General features: G+C 56.2%; 1 protein-coding gene across 1 annotated transcript; it reads right to left on the bottom strand.

Moving 5' to 3' along the window:
- Positions 1-2,632: 2,632 nt before the first annotated feature.
- Gata2 (GATA binding protein 2) lies at positions 2,633-10,208 on the bottom strand. Its single transcript, XM_005364840.3, has 6 exons — positions 10,006-10,208; positions 9,060-9,332; positions 7,997-8,638; positions 6,292-6,437; positions 4,264-4,389; positions 2,633-3,752 (listed from the first exon to the last, which is right to left on the bottom strand). The coding sequence occupies exons 2-6, from the start codon at positions 9,286-9,288 to the stop codon at positions 3,453-3,455; spliced, it is 1,443 nt and encodes a 480-aa protein (XP_005364897.1). The 5' UTR covers positions 9,289-9,332; positions 10,006-10,208; the 3' UTR covers positions 2,633-3,452.
- Between the last annotated feature and the right edge of the window lie 9,278 nt (positions 10,209-19,486).

Genomic DNA, 19,486 nt, shown 5'->3' with positions numbered 1-19,486 from the left:
GGACTCTGTGGCTCTGGGTCTGAGGGTCCCATGCTCTGAGCATTTCAGTTTGGGTGTGAGTGTCCAGACTCTAGACTCTGCATTTAAGCTATAGATCCCTATGTTTTTGAGGCCAGAGCTGATTCCTGAGTCTTGGGCTTTAAACTACAGGCTCTTAGACCAGTGGTTCTCAGTCTCCCTAATGCTGTCACCCTTTAACACAGTTCCTCACGTTGTAGTGACTCCAACCATAAAATTATTTTGTTGCTACTTCATAACTGTAATTTTGCTCTTGTTATGAATCATAATGTAAATATCTGATATGCAGGATATCTGATATGTGACCCCTTTAAAAGGGTTGTTTAATCTCCAAGGGGGTTTAAACCAACAGGTTGAGACTGTCCATTTTGAACTTTGGGCTAGCCAAATTTGCCCCGAGTCAAGAAATATCATTACACCTCATACCTGGACCATTCCCTCCTTTGAAGTGGTTCCTATCTGTTCTCACTGAGGAGACTTCCTACACCTATAACAGTATGTGGCAAAGGGGGTTGTTAATAGCACACACGCGTGTGCGCATGCTCACACACATGCATGCAATCTACTCCCAGATCCATTCTTTATCAAATAAACACACAACCCTGTATTCAAAACCTGGGGACAAGACAGAAAGCTGCTCCTGTCTTCACTGTGGCTGCAGCTAACAGGGGACCCGTGTGGTGGCCCATGTGGGACCAGGGCCACAGTGCACCCAGGGGGTGGCACACAGCCTAAGTAAGCTTCAGCTTGGCTCTTACCTGACCCAGCTGTCCGTTCTCCAGGGAAGGATGAGAGCAGGGTAGTGGTGGCATGTCAGGGCAGTATGCTATGGCCAAAGCTCTGGAGATACCTCACTATACCCTATGGACTGGCACTTTGGCCGTCTGGCCGCCTGCTGTGTCTGATTCAGGAGTATGGGGTATCAGGGATTTTGGAGATTGGACTTTGACACTGGTAACAAGATCACAGTGACTATAGGAAAACCCTCGGGAGAATCAGTATCAGAGGTCAGGACAGCATCAGCGAGGATGTGGCAGTGAAGAGGGGGTAGCCACAAGGACAGTTAGGTGATCAGAGGCAAGTGACCAAAGTCATGGTCAAAACCAGTCATAGTAGCCACATGTCAACTTCTCAGGAGGCAAAGTGGCAAGCGCCATTGTGCTTAGGTGTTAGAAGCCAACCTGAGCAACTAGAGATCTCACAACTCACCCTCCCCCAAGAAAAATCACTGGTGACACCGTTGGTGGCCCAGGACACCAGTGACTGGGATCCACATTGGCCAAGGGAAACCTTGATGGGAGATTCTAGGCATGTGGTTAGTGACAATTATCAAGATCACTGCTAGGGACAACTTTGTGTACAGGACACACCACTGACCAGATGCAATGATAACATACTTGTGATCGGTTAGCAGTCACTCTCTAAGGGAATAGTGGCAGATACTTTGATCAGGAATATTGATAATGGTGGCTGTCCTGGCTCATTGGTTAGAGACAGCAATCAGTGACAGGGTGATCAAGTTTGTCAATGAACAGATTTGGCAACCTGATACCCTAGAAACCGGAGCTGACCACACTTTGGGGGACCTGGGAGGTGCCAGGGTTATGAAAAGCCTAAACAGGCACCTTGCTGGGTTCACAGAAAAGGAAGCTGGCGAGAGCCTTGTCCATCCCCATGTACCTTCCCCTTGTCCCCAGGGAGGAGGTTTTAGCCAAATGGGGCATTCTCTGAAAGACAAGAGACAGCAGAAGTAAGTCCACTTTACAGCTCAAACCCCACTTGGATGCAGTGACCCAGGGACCCACGTGACAGGCTGAAGCGTTCACAGGGATGCGGAGCCCCAGGGACACACTCGACAGGCTGCACAAGGGTGCAGGACCCCAGGGACCCACGCGACAGGCTGCAGCATTCACAGAGGTGAGGGGCCCAGGGACCTACTCGACAGGCTGCCGCGTTCACAAAAAGTATTTTATTATTTTTAACAGTATTCACTTTAAAGGAATAGGAGGGTAGCATACAATTTTTACAGACAATATTTAAATGTTGTACATAGTTAACAATAACTTAGGTCACTAATTCAAAATAAAACAAGCCAAAAACATAAAAAACAAAATACTGCCGCTTCTTTTTCTTATGCGGGTACTAGCACAAAATAAGTTACTTCCGGTTATGGTGCTCTGCAGCAATTGGACGCCAGCATGGCACATAGTTGACCTGTCAGTACAAAGGCCTTCCCGGGCTAGGGCCCCTTGCTGCTGCTGCACCACCACCACCGCACACAGAACCGAAGCTTGGGACATGTTTTATGTACAGCTGTACCTTGAAGGATCCAGCCAGCCACAAGGGAACAGAACACCCCAGGAATTAGGGGACCACTGTCTGCCCGCCCCCTATCCCCCACCAACCAAGAATGTAAGATCCCCCTTGTCCCCAGCCTCCTGCTAGGGCCATGGATCCAAGAACCTTTCGAGAAAGAACAGTGAAGCTCAGCCTTGGTTTGTAGGTTTTATTCCTTCTCATAGTGGGGCTTCTGTGGGGGCGTACATGTGGCTGGACCCAAAACGAGTTTAAAAATAAAACCACTCATCAGCGAGTTAAGCTTATGCAGTTTGGGTTTTGTTTTGAATATTTTCTTATTTATTGTAGAGTGGGCGGGAGTTGAGGGGTTAGCAGAAAAGGATGTATTTACAGGGGTCCAGCTGGCCTAGAGCACAGGCCGCAGTTTGGCCATTTGGGTCACACCAGCTTTGGCCTCTCGAAGCCAAGGGAATGATCTGGGAGACGTTTCCCCTTTCCAGAGAATGCTTCCTTCCTGTGACCCAGCCCTGGCCTGGGAATCTGCGCAGGACCGCCTGCGATTGTCTCTGCCCTCGAGGGCTGCGTCAGGGCAGGGGCTACCCTTCAGGCAGCTGGGGAGAAGGCTCTGGCCGAGGCCCTGTGCATCTGCCCCCCAGAGCCCTGACTGGTGGCAGTAGGCCCCAAGGAAGGACCCAGAGAACACAAACAGCCCGTGCCTCCATGGCTTCATGTTCTTGTAAGAAATAAGAGCAAAATAAATTATTATTATTATTTTTTTGCCTACTCCTTGCTCCTCCAAAAAATTGGTTTCATTTTTCTGTCCCCAGTCTCCTCTTTTCCTTGCTATAACTGTCTCTTTTGCTCTCCAAGCAACTGTCCGTGAAAAAACTTTTCTGGGCAGCACCCAGGGCACACAAGCTGTAGCCCAGTTAGGAACATTCACAGTAATGGCGGCACGTGGCTGGGAGTCCTCCAAGGAGAGGTGGCTTCAGCCAGGCTAGGCTGGCAGGAGGAAGTGGGTCTCTTGGGATGGGCAGGAGCCAAAAGTGTGTTCCACCCATCCTGGGAGTGCCCGGGCTCGCTCTGGTTCTGCCAGTCACTCTCTATGTCCATGTCTGTCCAGCGGCAAGCTGAGCCTAGCCCATGGCAGTCACCATGCTGGAAGGGAGGGGGTGGCCGAAGGAGAGACTGGAGGACGGGTGGATGGGTGTTGGCGTGGGCAGGATGTGTCCAGAGTGGCTGAAGGGTGGGAGGTGTCCCACGGGTGCCATGTGTCCAGCCAGGGCGGCTGCACTGAATGGGGATGACTTCTCCTGCATGCACTTGGATAGCTCCTCAAAGCACTCAGCCCCTTTCTTGCTCTTCTTAGACTTGCTGGACATCTTCCGGTTCCGGGTCTGGATCCCTTCCTTCTTCATGGTCAGTGGCCTGTTAACCTGAGGGCAGCCACACAGCCTTTAGGACAAGTTCCCTACCTACCCATGGATCCCTTCTCCACAGGTCAAGGGAAGCTGGGTCACGCATATCCCCAGGGTGCCAGGAATTGTGCCTTCAGCACAGTCCTCCTGTGTCACTCACCACAGTCCCCCTAAGCCTGCACAGTCACCATCTCAAGGAAGGAGAGTGAACGGTGTTACAGCCCACATGGTTGTTTCCAGTCCACTAAATGCCTCCTCCCAGACAGCTCTAATCCTCCCTGCCCCCAACTTTTCCGAAAACAGGTACAAGCTCCCTGCCGGCCCTGCCTCCACCGGTCCCACCTCCAAAGCTCTAAAGCAGAGGCCCCCTTCTTACAGGAAGCCCTTCTGGCACTCTGGACTGACCAAGCAGGCAGCCGGCCGCGGCTTCCCAAGCCAAGCCAAGCTGGAGATTGTGGCTGGGGCCCGCTGGCGCTGGCCAGGCTGCACAAAGAACCGAGGTCCCTGGGGAGGGGTGGGGTGCACTTACATTGTGCAGCTTGTAGTAGAGGCCACAGGCGTTGCACACAGGGTCCCCGTTGGCGTTCCGGCGCCATAAGGTGGTGGTTGTCGTCTGACAATTTGCACAACAGGTGCCCGCTCTCCTGGCAGCAGACTAGGAGGGGAGGGGTAGCGTCAGCGGGGGCTCTCCCACGCCCCACCTTGACCTCCTCCAAGGCCCTTAGCACCACCCCCAGTCTCACCGCTTAGCCCAGGAGCAGTGGGTCCCACAGGGGAACCAAGGCATCTCAGACCAAGGAATTTTAGAATTTGAGAAGTAAGCTAGTTAGGAATCACAGAGCTTTGGAATAAAGAACTCTTAGAATCCAACTGATGGTAAACACAGGGGAAAGCCGTCACTTCCCCCAACTGCCCAGCAATCTCATTTCATAGGTGAAGAAACTGAGGTCCCAAGAACGGTCCAGCCCTAGGCCATCCTGAGTAGCTCTGTCTCCGGTCGCACGTCTCCTCCCTCACTATTCCCCTGGAAATCCAGAATCCCGGTGAGTCACGGCCAGGAGGCCATGGTAGCAAGACCCTGCATGGCTCAGGAGAGCCCAGAAAGGCCTGGGGAAGTTGCAGCCCGGAACTAAAGTGTGGAGTTGCCTTGTCCTATACGCGATCTGCAAGTTACCGGGAGAGATTTAAATTAAATTTCACTACAATCTAAAAACAAAACGTTCGGTTCCCGTGACTGCACTAACTGCATTCCTGGCGATCAGTAATCATACTAGCCAGAGGCTTCCACACAGGGCTGAGGAGCAAAGACATTCCCACTCCTGGCCGGTCTAGATCCCTGTGTCTCAGAGTTCTCACCTGCCGCCTTCACAGACTCTCATCCCAGCCCCCCAGGAAATGCCAGTCAGAGGTGGGGAGTGGAAGAGAGGAGATCTGGTCTCTAGAACAAGGAACTCAAGGGCCAGAGAGAAAACCCTTTTCCTAGACTACAGATCACCCTTCTACCCCAGGTAAAAGAAGTGGTACGTGTCCAGGTCCCCCCTCCAAAGCAATCCTAGCACTGAACACCACTGGGCAGTCAGTGTCGAGTGGGAGCCAAGTCCAGCTGAGTCCAGAGTGGCCCTGGGCCTGCTGATGGAGGGGACCAGAGCTGGCCACTGCGGGGGCAGGGATGGTGAGTAAGCAGCCTGAAGCTGGAATTCTGACTCAGGGGCCAGCAGTATATCCTCCTCCCACCCCCACCAGCCCACACCCGCCCTCACCCTGCTCCAGGGGGAAAAAAAGAAAAAGGGCCCCAAAGCGGGTGAACGATTTAAGCCCATAAATCACTTCGCCCTGAAAAAAAAGATATTTATTATTCTTAGCATTTTACACATTATTTGCAGAGCGGAGGGTATTAGAAATTTCAAAACAGCCCAGCGAGAGGCAGGACTGAGTCGAGGTGGCTCTGAAAACTTGCCGGTCCGGAAACAGATACACGAAGTTTCCTTATCTACCCGCTGCAGATGTCCGGATAGGAAACTCCGGCAGGAGATCCGAAAGGACATTTTTTTAAAAATCACTCAAATGAAAATACACAGTATAGGTGACTCCATGGAAAAATAATAAAGGGCAGGTTTTTTTGGTGGCTGCTGTGTGTTATTTAAATAAGCGGAGGAGACTGTGAGCTGGGGGGTGGCGGGGAGGCCAGAGCTACCACAGGGAAAAGTACTTCATGACCCTATTTTTAAAAAGAGCGAATTGAAGGCCAGAACATGAGGTGGGCTGCTGGACCCTGGGTTCTGGGAATCCTTCAGCAGTGGGGGGCAGGGGAGGGGGTGCCCGGTGGCTGCAGGACAGGAAATTCGGCAGGAAAGAATCTACCAGAATGAAGACCGACCTGACTGACCCCCCAAACGATTTTACTGATAAGAGACTTTCAGGTGGCAAAGTCTCTGCATTTGAAGTTTTGTTGTTGGGTTGTTTTCGTTTGTTTGCTTTTGTTTTTCTTTCTTCCCTTAACTAACCACCAGGTCTACCCAGGTTTGTGGCCACTGTGCCACGATGTGCCCGTTCTTACCAGCCTCCGCTTGGGCTTGATGAGAGGCCGGTTCTGTCCATTCATCTTGTGGTAGAGCCCGCACGCATTGCACAGGTAGTGGCCCGTGCCATCCCGTCGCCAGAGAGGGGTGGCTGTGGCCCCACAGTTGACACACTCCCGGCCTTCTGTGAGGGAACAAGGAAAGGCACAAGGCTACCTTAGCGGCTGCACAGAGAGCCAGAGGATCAAGTCTGACACACTGTTAAAACAAGGGAGACTTTAGTCTGCCCTGCAGACAGAGGAGACTCAGGGGGGTCCCCATACAAGAGGTCCCGAGTCTTTTAAGGACAGCCCCCCACTTCAGATGCTGCTGAGGAAAAAGAAAGAGAAGCACTAAGTACAGGGTGCCAGAGATTCTCAGAGCCGCTAGCAAGATACCCGGAAAAGGAACTGAAGGCCAGCTTTGTGGAGCACAGGCTACAAGGCTACAGGCACAGTTGCCCAGCCTGGCCTCTTCCCTTCTATTCCCTCTCACTTTTGCCTCCCCAACTGCGCCAGCCAGCCTCGCCAGGTCTGTTCCTCATCTCTGCTCTCTGACCCTTGCTGTCTTTATGTCTGGTCCAGGGTCAGGAAGGAAACTTCTCTTTCCCCCAGCTTTGCTCCTTTTTCGACCAAACCCCTAGAATCCAATGATCAAAGATGCTGTTTCTTAAAAATGAAATGTCAACTTCTTTCACTTTGGGTTAGGGGCCTTATTTTCTGTTGTTTTTGGTCAGCTGGAATTCAAATAAAACAAAAACAAAAAAGGGCTACAAAGCAAAGACTCAAAGAGTCTTAGGAAAGCACGAACTGGAGGGAAGTTGGGGTTCAGTGGGGTGAATGAGTAGTAACTCCGTACCCAGAACATTCTTCCTGCTTTAGTTGAAACTAAGTACCTAGGAACTCAAGCAAGAGAAAGGGGTTTCTGAACTCAGGGGTAAACCTTGAAGAAAACCTTCCCCCACCCTTGCTAAAAACTAGGGAAGGAGCCTCAGAGCCAAGGGTTACTGCCCGAGGGCCACACTGCTAGACAAACCCAGCTGCATCCAGCTACCGCTGGCTGGCAAAGAGGTGCAGAGGTGCGGGCACCCGCAGAGGTTCTCACTCCTACCCTCAGGGAGAAGGATCAGGGTCACTAGGACACAAACAGGCCTTGGGAATTTTGCTTTGGGGAAATCTCCAAGGAGATCTGGAGTCACCGCAATCCTAAAACTAGACCAGCAGCGTTGGAAAACCAGATTCCTTCAGGGCCTGGACCTCTGCAGTGCCCGCAGCATGCGCACACGCTCACAGACACACGTACACACATGTACACACTGACTCCTTCCCTCACCCCTCCCCTACACCCTGCATTCTCCCCCACACCCAGTCATGAGGCTGCTGTTTCAGCTCAACGGTGGGAAGGGAAGAGACGGGGAATCAAATTCTGAGAGTCGGCTGACACTTACCCACCTTGGAAAGGAGGGCAAAGGTGGGGAAAGGAACTGAACATTGTGCACACCGGGAGCACTCGAGGGCAGGATGAAAGTTTTAGGGTTTCCTTGCTCCCCATAGGGAGCCCCTAACACCTGTGGACTATCAGAGAGGCTTGCCAACCACCCACTCTTGGCTCAGGAGCACTAACGTGGCCCCCCTTTCAGATCACAATCCCTTTTACAGAGGCACACCACACCCACAGATCCTGACTTCCCACACCTGCCTTTACCTGAGCAGGAGCGCGCCTTGCTTCGCTGCTTAGGGGTGAAGCTGGAGGCTGGGCCACCCAGGAAGCCTCCCGGATGGAAAAGCCCGCTGCTATAGTCATGAGCTGAGGCAGGCACATAGGAGGGATAGGTAGGGATTGGGTGGTGTGTTGCAGGCTGAGTGCCCATGGTAGCTAGGCCTGGGCGCAGGGGACTGCCGCCTTCCATCTTCATGCTCTCAGACAGTGACACTTGGTACTTGACACCGTCCTTGTCCTCACCGCGGGCTACACTACCCCCTGCAGAAGACGAGGCTGGGGAAGCGGCTCCCGTGGTGCTGGGGTCTGGAGACACTTCTTTGGGTGGTGTGGGTGGGAAGCCGAAGAGATGAGAGCCAGAGTGGGCTGCAGTGGGGGTGAGGGAGGCCACTGAGCTCCCACTGCCTCCCCCGCTCCCACCCGCTGCCCCGGGGTACACAGACAGAGGCCCTCCGGGTGCTCCAGCAGCTGAGGGGTGCAGCGGGGTCTTGGAAAACGGGCTGACGGTCCAGGGGCTGTGGTGATGGGCAGCGGCGGCCGAGAGAGCAGCTTTGCCCCCATCCAGCCATGGCAAGCCTGGGCTGTGCAACAAGTGTGGCCGGCACATCTGGCCTCCGGTGAGACGGGCTGCAGCAGAGGGAGAAGGGGTAAGTGTGGGCAGGGGCCTCAGAAACGTGACACAGGCATACAGGATCACAACTCAGGGAACAACCATTAGCAACCCCACCCTTTAAAACACCAGAAACATAACACTCCAGCCTGTAACCATCAGCAATATCAGTGAAAGGCCGAAGGACAAGTGACACAGAGACAACCCCACCGGACGGGGTCCTGAAAGATTCTCTCCTAAGGCAGTTGGATATGGTCAGAAGCCCTACAGGTCCCAGACCCTCCCCAAGAGGTCACTGCCTCCACCTTCCCCAGACTGATTTCGCAGCTGCTCAGATTCCTGTGGATCCCACATCCGGGAAGCAGCAGCGGGCCGTCCTCCCCTCCAAGGCCTGGCGTGAGCGCCGGGCGTCCAGAAACCCGGAGGGCCGAAGCTCACCGTGCGCGGGGCTGTAGGAAACGCGCGCGCGCGCGTGGGCCGGGTTGGCGTAGTAGGGATTGCCCTGCGAGTCGAGATGGTTGAAGAAGACATCCACCTCATCAGGAGGCAGCAGCTGCGCAGGCTCCATGTAGTTGTGCGCCAGGCCCGGGTGGTGCGAGTCGGGGTGCTGCGCATTCAATACGGCGGGGTGCGCCATCCAGCGAGGCTGCTCCGGCGCCACCTCCATGGTCCGCTACTGCGGCTTGGGATCCAGGCGAAGGCGGGGCGGCCCTGGGTGACATAGGGGATTTGAGGAGTACTGCCGGCCTCTGACACCGCCGCCCCCCCCCCTCCCCCTCCCCCCCCCCCCCCCCCGCCCCGCTCCCAAAGTCGGTGTCTTGAAAGGAAAGGCGTTCCAGTGGAGCTCCTCTGGGGACCAGTCCCAAGAAGGAGGAAAGCGCAAGGTTCAAAACGAAAGGAAGGTGGAGGAAGGGGTTCAGCCTCACACACTCGCGGGGAAACTCGCGTTCCCACAGCCACACAGCCATGCACACGAGGTCACACACAGGGATGGACCCTGACACCGGCGACCCCAAACAAACGCACGCGGAACTGAAATCGTGTTCTCACACCGAGCCCCTGTCCTCTGGGCACACAAACACACCAACTCCGACTAAAAGTTAGAGACGAGAGCGTGTACATCCACTCTGTGGCACACAGCCCCCCCCTCATTTACATTGGTAATGTATACACAAACTAACCTCGACACCCCTCACCCTAAACATGAACACACACACGCAGTTCCTGGGGCTGAAAGCCGGCACCCAATGTCCTCTCCAGCAGTCAACCAGACTTCTCCACAAGGCATAAGAACGTAATCGCCCACAGGAGATCCTGGCCTGAGATCCACAGAGATTCCTCCAACCAAGGAGTGCCCCACAAGCCCCCCGCTCCGCAAACTTACACTCGCAGCGGCGCGGGAAGGGGAGGGCTCAGCAGTAGAGAGTAAGGAACACCAGAGAAGAGCCCCTAGAACCGCGGGTCCCGCGACAGCGCGTCCAGAGACTGGCGGGTTCACGGGATAGGGGCGGGGGACAGCGCGCGCCTCGGCCTCCGGCCCGCCCGACTCCGGCCCCTCGGCATCCTCCGGCCGCCCTGGCGCCAGCTGCCGACTCCTGCACAGACATGAAGCGGGGGCCACGCACGCCTAAGAAGCTGGCGCCAGCCAATCAGCGCCGCGCGCCGCCCAGCCTCCGCCCCCCCATTGGCTGCGCCCGCAGCTTCGGCCGCTGGACTTCAGGACTGACCCTCGAGCCGGCCCCCCTCCGCCGCCTGGCCCCCTCCCAGCGCCCTCCGGGCGGCCTCTGATGCCAACGTCCCCCCCAGGGGACCCCTCGCCGCGGGCATCACCCTGCGCCCCTCCAGCAGATGCTCGGGTCCTCCAACCTTTTCCCTCCCAGCAACTAGCCACCAATGGGGTCCCTGACTTCCCAAGAGCCGAGCACACATCTTCTGGGTGTCTCTGCTAGGACCCCAGCTTTCTATACTCTTGGGCGGAGCCCTACCTCCTTCGCTACGGACCACTGCCAGCCAGAGTCTAGCGGACTCCCCAGACCTCTGCCTGCTTGTGCAATGGGCTGGTAGGATCGGCTGGACAGCACGGGTCTAGCACTTTGGACCCCTCTAGGACACCTGAGCTTTGGGCACTAGTACACTTAAAGCTGTGCTAGACCGATGGTCGCGGTCCGGCCAGCGGCCGGGAAGAGTGAAGGTCTCCGGGCGTGGTCTTACTTAGCAGACCACCAGGCCGAATTGCCTGGGGCGAGGTCGAGGAGCAGAGGACTGGCGCCAGCGTCGGCTGGAGGGAGACTCCCGGGGCATTAGCCATATGTATATTTTTCCTCCTAGGGGTCCCCGAAACGGCCTTGGGAGAGGGAAGCGATGTTTTGAGCACTTTGTTCCTGAAGTCACCTGAAGTTTTCCCTCTTTACCTCCATTCTGGAAAGGCCGTGAGCTCGGAGGCGGGTGTACAAACCCAGATTCTTTTCTGGATATAGACCTGAGACCTAAGCTCCGAAAGAGACTTGTGAGTCAGACATTTAGGGGACTCTAGACAGGTGCGAGGGATTGGCCGAGCTCGACGCCCTCCATCTAGCCCCTCTATCTTTTCAGGGCCCTAGACCCCCAGGGAATAATCCCAGAGGAGTCCCAGGTGGGTCCCGAGCAGGAGGAGGGCTGGGGTCCCCGCCACCCCCAAGGATGGGGGAGGGGCAGCAGGATTGACAGTCCGTAATTGGGTAACTGGAGGCGGCTTCTCCGGCCCGGCGGCCCCGCCACCGCGACGCCGGGCCCCTGACGTCACCCGATTCGCCAGGAAATGAACTTTTTAATAATCCAAGGAGGGAGGAAAGCCCTCGGTCCCCTCGGCTCGGGGGGCGCCCAGCCCGGCTCAGCTCTGCGGGCGCGCCCCCATCACCCCCTCCCAGGTCCTCTGCGGACAGCTCTGTGGGGGCGCGCGCACGGCAGGGCCTCCTCCGGTCTCTGCGGCTGGCATCCGTCTGACTGTCCGAGGCTTTGGAACAGGTAAAGGCCCAGGGTCGGGGTGCAGAACTGCACTGGGCCAGAAACCCGCACCTCATGTGTCCTGGGGGGGGGTCCCTTCTGTCCACCATGTTCCCCGTGCTTCTGGCTTCAGAGGCAGCAAGGGCCCAGGCGGCTGGGAAGTTCGCTCCCAACCTAGGCGGGAGGTCGTGAGAGGGCTCTGGGGGGGCTCCAGGGGCACAAGGCCGCAGTGCCTCGGGGCCGGCTGGGCAGGTGGGTGGTCCAGTGCCGCCAAGCTCGGGAAGGCTTTCTCGGTCCCCCGACCCCCCCCCCCTTTAGACCACGGTTCTTCATTAACGCGCAAAGCGAGATAGCCACGGAGTTTCCAGAGTATTCGATGTCCCTGGAACCTAGCAGGAGCATCTAAAGGCCTCGCAGCCCGGGTGATAACCTTACTCTCGGCAACGGTGCCCCATGCGGCCGAATCCCAGGCCTCTGCTCTGCAGATTTCCTGGAGGAGAGCGCCGAACGCCGAGGTAGCTGCCCTCTCGGTGCCCGCGCCTCGGCTGACAGTGCGGGGGGGGGGCTCCCAACACCACCCCTGAAAGCAGGTAATTCCCCTCTTTTCTCCTAAAGTCGCAATTAGATTATCTCCCTGTTTGAACGAGATGGGGGCTGTGGTTTCCACGCCACGTCACGGATAGGGCAGGTCCTGCCTCTTGGAGAGGTGACAGTGGTCAGCTCGGCGGGTCCCCACTCAAAACGCGAGCCCCAGTGTTGTCCACCCGACATACACAGAGCGGAGTGCGGAAGGGGATTTAATTACTCTGCTCGGCAGCTCAGAAAATCGCCACGCAACAAGGGCTTAGCCGGGCGGTTAAGCGACGCTTGAGCCAGGGCCTCAGGAGACCCGCAACAGCCTGCCTGCCCACAGACTGGGCATGGGTTTTTTTTGGGGGGGGGGGGTCCTGCAAGGTCCGTTGAGGCCCCGGGGATGCCTTCTGGAAACTGCCAGCAACCAGCCGGCTGGCCCGAGTCCCTGCCGAGGTTGGAGCCCCCTGCGTCCCATGCGGGACTGCTGAGTTTTCCACTGGAATGAACCCGTCTGAAAGGGAAAATTGCCGGCTAGGGAGCAGCACACTGAATTGGCGAATAAAGGGGAGCCTGCGCTGATGAACGTGTGTGAACCAGATCGATCCACAGCCAAGACCTCACTACTAGGCCGAAAATGAACGGCTAATAAAACCCAAACAAACACCAGGGAGGACCGAGACAGATTCCAAGGATGGCTTAGAGTCGGCTTCCTCCAGCCCCCGCCGCCCCCTAAAAACGAAAGCAGATTTATTCCAATTCACAGCCCCCTACTATGTAAGCGCCCCAGAATACCTTCAAGCGGACACTTGTCTTTTTTTTTCTTATTTTGTTATTATTTATTTTGGAACACACCTGGCGTTGCTCTTTTCTGAACTAAACAGTACTTTTCCTTCCTCGGAAACAAGATTTCTAGGAGAATAGGGAGAACTTGGCTCCTAAACTGAGTTTTCTAACCACCATTTTACCCCCTGTGTGCCCTTCTGTGGAGAGGGGACAGTGCAGGGGGATGCTTCTGACTGGGAACTGGGTTCTGTGGACCCAGGCCTATTCTGGGTGTGGCCCGGCTCCTGCAAATTAGTCTGAAAGGAGATGGAGTCGTATAGGGCCCCCACTTGGTGCTGCCCTCCCCGTTTGCCCTTTGTTTAAACTTCGCTTATCCAAACCATACCTCTGGGATCACAAGTTCGCCTCTCTCCTAAGGGTAGCTAAGTGGTCGGCTTGCTTAGGACTGCCTTCCAGACCGAAGTCGTTCACAACCCAGAGGCCTCCAGCGCTACATTAGCCACAAGCTTTGAGGGACACTGGGAAGGAAGTGGGGGAGCGTTGGCCACTGTGGCTCAGTGTCTCCTATGTGGAGGACTCAGATATGGTCCAGGCAGCGCCCATCAGTTCAGAAAGGCTCTAGCAGTACCTGCTTCCTGGGGTTCCCTTTCAGATCCTCAAATCAAAAGACTCCCGCTTCCCTAACATCTGCCATCTTCTTTTGGAGTCTTTTGGAAATACAGACACTGGGATCCAGTGTCTTAGGTGTCAGGCCCGTTGGTGCCAGGTGCCTTGGACTCTGCAAATTCTGGTCAACTTCTAGCCTCCATACCCCACCCTCAGACCATGGGGGCCTTCTCTTCGCCAACAACTCTGCTTAGCTCAGAGGCCTGGGGTCAGCGGCTTGACAACTGCTAAATGCATTTCGTTAGATGCAATTTGCTTGCAATTTGTCAACCCGGCTGGGAAACGCTCTCCAGACGCCTGGCAGACGCCTCGGCTCTACCTGGTTCCTGGATCCTGACTGTTTAGAAACGAATCCCAACTTGGGCCTCGGTGTAGACCCAGAACTCACCCCCAGATGTTGCCGACCTCGGGAGGCAAGTCTTTTTTTTTTTTTTCCAAAACAAACGAATTTCTTTCCTTGTTTTCTGATAAAGGAGCAGACGCCACACGGGAGGCCCTTTTGAATACAAGACCTTTCCCCTCACCTCTGGGGAAGCTCGAGTTCAAGCCCGGCCGCCACCGAACGATTCAATGCCCAGCGTCCAGACAGGCCCTGAGCTCTGTCTACGCCAATCCACAGCGGATCCCCGAGTATGCGTCCGCCTCGTTCTTATTGAAATCCCACTGAAAGGATTCTGGCTCCGACGTGGGCAGGGGAAGACTTATACACCCTGCTCTCTCCCCCACCTGCACCCTCGCCACACAGGATAAAGGGCCGCGGGGCGCTTCGAGCGGGGGGCACAAGCAGGAGCGAGCCGGGTTAAGCCGCGCAAAGCCGGTGCACGGGACCAGCCGGCAGGTGCAGCCAGCGCCCGGCGGCCCGGCTTGGGCGCAACGGCCGCCGCGACCCGGGGGTGGGGAACCGCCGAGACAAAGGCTCCAGCTCTAGGGTGGGAGGGGGCGCGTCGCAAAGCTCTGGAAAGCTGGGTTTTGAGGCCCAGGGCTCTATTAAAAAAAAAAAACGGAAGGCAAGAGCCCTCAGATCGGCCTTTGGATTTCCGGATGACCTGGGTTTGAGCCACTAGTAGGACCGTGCGATCCGGGTGTTGGGAAGGCCGAGCCTGGGATCCGGAGGCTCGGGACAGCGCGGGCGGAGTGCAGGAACTTACCGACAGCGGCGCGGTGGGCGGCGCCCTCGGGCGGCCACGGTCAGGGCTCAGCAGGAAGGGAGCGGTGTGTGAGGCGAGGCTAGTCGGCCCGCGGTAGCCAGCGCGACGGCGGTGGTCAACAGCGGGACCCCGGCGCGGCGCCGAACGAAAGCTCGATGCACAGGCTGCCGCTTTTGTCCGCCTGATGCGCCCCAATACCAGCTATGGTTGAAGTGATCGCAGGCCAGAGAGACCTGAGCAGTGAACTACCGCCCGGCTGGCCTGGCCACCTCTCTTGTTTCTGCCTGCCTCTCGGTTCCCGGCCTCAGCGCGGCAGCTTTTTATTTCGACAGCACTGGGGGGGGGGGCGCTGCAGGGGGGGGCAGGAGGGTGCCCGGGCTCTGAGCCCTGTTTGCTTGGTCCAGCCGCCGCCAGGCTGGCCAGGCTCGGGCCACTAGTCAGTCGAGGCGCGCACACCCTGCAGGCCACTCCCGCCTTCTTAGGGCCACGCAAGCACTTCTGCTCTCAGGGATGTAATCTCAGAAAGCCTGGGATGTCTCTCTTTGGAGAGTCTCCCTCACAAACAAGTACACAGACACCTGCCCCTCCTTCCACACACACATCGTGCACGTGCTGTCGCTGGGGAGATGTCCTCAGACAGGCGCTTTCTGGCACACAGACACCCGTGTGCACACATGTATAAGATACACACACAGAGTCACACAACCCTCTTACTTCCTGCACACTTGGCTAAGTGCAGATGTATTCCCACTTCAGACACCCATTTCAACTCAAGCATTTTAGGAATAGAGTTTCTGGTGTATCCTAGGCCCGTTACTGGCAAACCCTTTGCATCAGAGAATGCCACAAGGAAAGTAAGAGGCTTGTACTTAACAAGGGTAGGAGAAGGCACTTTGGTGGCAGTCTGCGCCCTAAGGAGGTACCTGAGCTAGGTAGCAATGAGAATCCATTCCTTGTGGTACCTTAAGCCCCTCTGAGAAATCCAAAGAACTCCCATAGACTTATTCTGTTGGGAAAGACTGCATCCTTCCTGGTGTGCCCCGTGCACAGGCAGTGGGTCTTCTCCCCCATACTCGTGCCCCCAGCTGTTTTAGGTCTTTCTGAATCTGTGGCATTGTGTGTGCGCCCCTGCATGCAGTTCGGTTTATGTGCCCAGTGGGCTATGTGTTCACAATGGGGAGATCACAGGAGTGTTTGCAAAAGCCTGACTTGTTATCAGTGTGGGACCCCACAAATGCATGTAAGAGAGTGTCTGTGGAACCGGGTGTATGTCTGTGTCCAGATATCTCCGAGACAGACCATCATCTTCAAGAGTCATGTGATAGGCAGAGGGTATCTCTAAGTATGTCTTAATCAGTGTGTTTACCTTTGTGCATTTGTGTTTGTGTATGCGTCTTTAATAGTCTGGCTATCCGTGCATGTATAGCTTTCAACTTGTATTTAGGTGTGTGTGTGTCTGTGTAAGAGAGAAGGAGAGTTACAATGTGTCTGGGTACTCACTGACAATTCTATTAATTAATGAAGGGTGTGTATATCTGAAGCCATACAGTTGTGTGTGTGTGTGTGTGCGCGCGCGCGCACGCGCGTTTGCGAGGGTGTGTTGAAAGGCAAGGTTTCACTATGTCAACAGCGGGGATGGAACTCACAGTGATGTATCTGCCTTCGATGCCTGAGAGCTGGGATTAAAGGTGTGTCCCACCGCTCAGGGTTAGTATGTCTTAATGGCAGGTGGTGACGTCTAACTTTGAGCTGAAGGAAGATGGGGAGAAGCACATCCAAGTATGTCTGCATATCGGTTGCTTCAGGTGGGGCTGATGTGCTGGTCTTGGTGTTTGTGGCCATGTCTGAGGGGTGGGCACCTGTGTCTGTCACTCCATCCTGGATCTGTGTTTCTGTAACCAAGGCTACTCTATGTCTGGTAAGGGAGGCGTGTGGAGACAGTATGTGTATCCTCCAGGCTCCCTGGCCTCCTGCACCTTCCCTAACCAGCAGGGCAGGCAGCCAGTGGAGCCCCGGGGTGCCATTTACTCTGGCACTTTCTGTCTGTCTGTGGGAGGGGGAGATGAGCCGATAAGCCTTATCTGCCATTACCAGGGCTGTGCTGAATAACCGTTCTAATGAGGTGGCCTCACTGGGACCACCAGCTCCCAGGCCCCTTTCCTATTGGGTAGGGGCATGGCCAGCCAGACCTGGAGCGCAGAGCCAACCCCCTAGAGACCTAGTAACCCCTGCATCCTAGAGACCCTTATTTATTTATTTATTTTGAGGTCGGTCTTGTTTCTTAGAGGAAGGTCCTAGGCACTGCAGCCGGGAATCATGTTCTCTCTTTTCCATGGGCTGGCCTGGGCTGGTTAGACCGACAAGAGCCCCTCAGTCTGGCCTCTGAGGCGCGCAGTATGAGGCCCAGAACTTGGGATGGAGGTGATTGGAACCCAATGACAGAAAGATCCAGAGAGAAAGGGACAAGCTGCAAGGACTGCCGGGACAGATTTTTTAAATGCAGTCACGCTAAGTGACAGAGGCACTCTCAGGGTGGGCCTAGGGACTGGGGTACTCAGGCCGAATAAGACAACAAGTGGCAAAGTGAATCAGAGAGGTGGCAATAAAGGCGAAGAAAGTATCAACCAGAGAGAGAGAGAGAGAGATGGACGGGGAGACAGAATCAAGACGCGGGAATGAAGAGAGACGACGGAAATATAAGAGGAGAGTGAGAGCAGAGAGGCCCAGAGAGGCATGGGGTGGGGGTGGAGGGACAGCAGGACTGGGAAGAAGGACAGACCAAAGATGGAGAGACTGAGTTGGCCAGGCCGGCCAAAGAGAGGCCAAGGCCTTGGAGACCCGGGAAGGCATGAGCTGAGGCTCGGACCCTGGGCGGGGCACCGATCACGGGGCGATGGCGATGGGCAGGGGGGTCTGAGTGGGGCTGAGCCGCTGTCCGGGGTAATTTTTCATCTCGGCCGGCTAATCTTTGTTCCCGGCGAAGATAATGAATAGCCAATCGTTATCTGCCCGGCTCCCGGAGGCTGCCCGCGAATGGGGTTGTACAGGGCTGGGAATTGTTTCCAAAGTGCTGCGGAATAAATGGTGTTTCTTATCTCTGCCTTCCAGATTATCGCAGCCCTTTCAGAGCGCGCACAACAAATGCGCCCGCCATCGAATGCAGCATTTACCACCGCAGATCCGCGCGCCGATGGGCAGGCAGATAGCGTCCGCGGGGGGCTCGCCGGGCGGCGAGTGTGCGCCCCGGCTCTGCCCGGTGTGTTTGGAGGAACACGTGGGTATGCCAGCGAGTGGACCCTGAGCGAGCACGGATGTGAGTGTGCGAGCAAGTGTGCTTCGACAAAGTGCACGTGTGCGAGTCCCTGAGCACACGCGTGGTGAGTGTTCGTGGCGAGTGCCAGGAAGTGGCCGCCTAGACGCACGCGGGAAGCGGTGCTGCACGTGACCGCGTGGGGAAGCATGCAGTGGGTGTGCTAGCCGCGTGCGCGAGCGAATGTATTGTGAGGACCTACAGGTACCTGGCCCTGGAGGATGCTGTTTAGGGGAGCGAAACAGAGGGGTTTGCAGCCACTCATCAATGTTACGTGCAGCACGTGCAGGCCGCACTCCACAAGGTGTGTTTCCGAAGCTGCGCGATGGGCGCAGTAGCCGGCGTTTGAGCCCCTGGCACAGGCTTTTGGAACCGGCACGGATCTGTGGGACAATGTGTACCCAGGGCGGCCAGGTATACAGAGAGATGCGCAAAGCAAAGGGTCATTTTCGAGCCTTGCTTGAGCCTGTGTTGTGCAGACTCTGGGCTGGACGTTGACTGTGAGGAAGACCGCGCTGTATGCCGGGTCTGGGGAATGCTGGAGAGTGACACCGGGCGAGTGGCTGTTAGGGGAGTTTGAGAACGCCTATGGGTCTCGGTCCTGGCCCTGGGACCCCTCCGCCAAGGCCTTACAGCTGGAGCGACAGAGCCCAGCCCGCCGTCCGAGGTCCCGGCCGTGAGTGACACGCGCCGCCACAAAGGCTGTATTTTTCCAGGCCCGCTCCCCGCCCGCGCGCGATGGTCCCCATGGCGACGCAGATAGCGCGCGGCCATTTTCCTATCTCCCCGGAGTCTATTATACAGCGGGATTAGCTCATCTTCAGGCAGGTCAAACCCAAAGTCACACAACCTGCGGCGTGAGCCCCGCCTCCGGCCGGTCCTCCCGCAGCCGGAGTTGGCGACCCCCGCGGCAGGGCTGGTACGCGGGAGCAGAGCGCCACCTGGCGGACGCAAGTTCCCGGTGCGCTGCATGAGAGGCCGCAAATGCCCCAGGCTGTGGCTTTGTGTGGTCGCTTGGGCGACCCCTAGGGAAAAGCTGGCACACAGTAGGTACCCCCTAACTATTTGCTGGAAGGATGGAAAAGCAGAAAAGTTGACAATGGCTGACTGCCAAAGGCCACCGCATGTTGGCAACAAAAGCCCATCCCACTAAATGAAGAATAAAAGCCGATCTCCTTTGCAACCCTGGCAGCATCCTTGCTGACTCCAGTCTCGGTTTTCTCCTCCTTCCTCCAGGGACAGCAGCCTTTGGATTCTCTGGACAGGAACCCTCTATCCCCGTATCTGCTGGTTTCTCCAGAGTAGTCAGCCTGTGGTCAAATGTCACCAATCAGACAGCAGTTGCTCCTCTCTCCCCTACCCCTCCTCTGCTTGTTGGTCAGTTTCATAGTATCTAGTGAATT

Source organism: Microtus ochrogaster, unplaced genomic scaffold, assembly GCF_000317375.1.
Source record: "Microtus ochrogaster isolate Prairie Vole_2 unplaced genomic scaffold, MicOch1.0 UNK1, whole genome shotgun sequence".
Lineage (NCBI taxonomy): Eukaryota > Metazoa > Chordata > Mammalia > Rodentia > Cricetidae > Microtus > Microtus ochrogaster.
The sequence above is the reverse complement of the archived record's forward strand: the minus strand, read 5'-3'. Positions and strand labels throughout refer to the sequence as shown.

Excerpts from the sequence above, each read along its gene's own strand:
- Gata2 (XM_005364840.3), bottom strand. The coding sequence starts at position 9,288 with ATGGAGGTGGCGCCGGAGCAGCCTCGCTGGATGGCGCACCCCGCCGTA. Across the intron at positions 4,390-6,291 it reads TCAAGCCCAAGCGGAGGCTG|TCTGCTGCCAGGAGAGCGGG; the intron begins GTAAGAACGGGC and ends CTCCCCTCCTAG. Across the intron at positions 3,753-4,263 it reads TCTACTACAAGCTGCACAAT|GTTAACAGGCCACTGACCAT; the intron begins GTAAGTGCACCC and ends GGCTGCCCTCAG.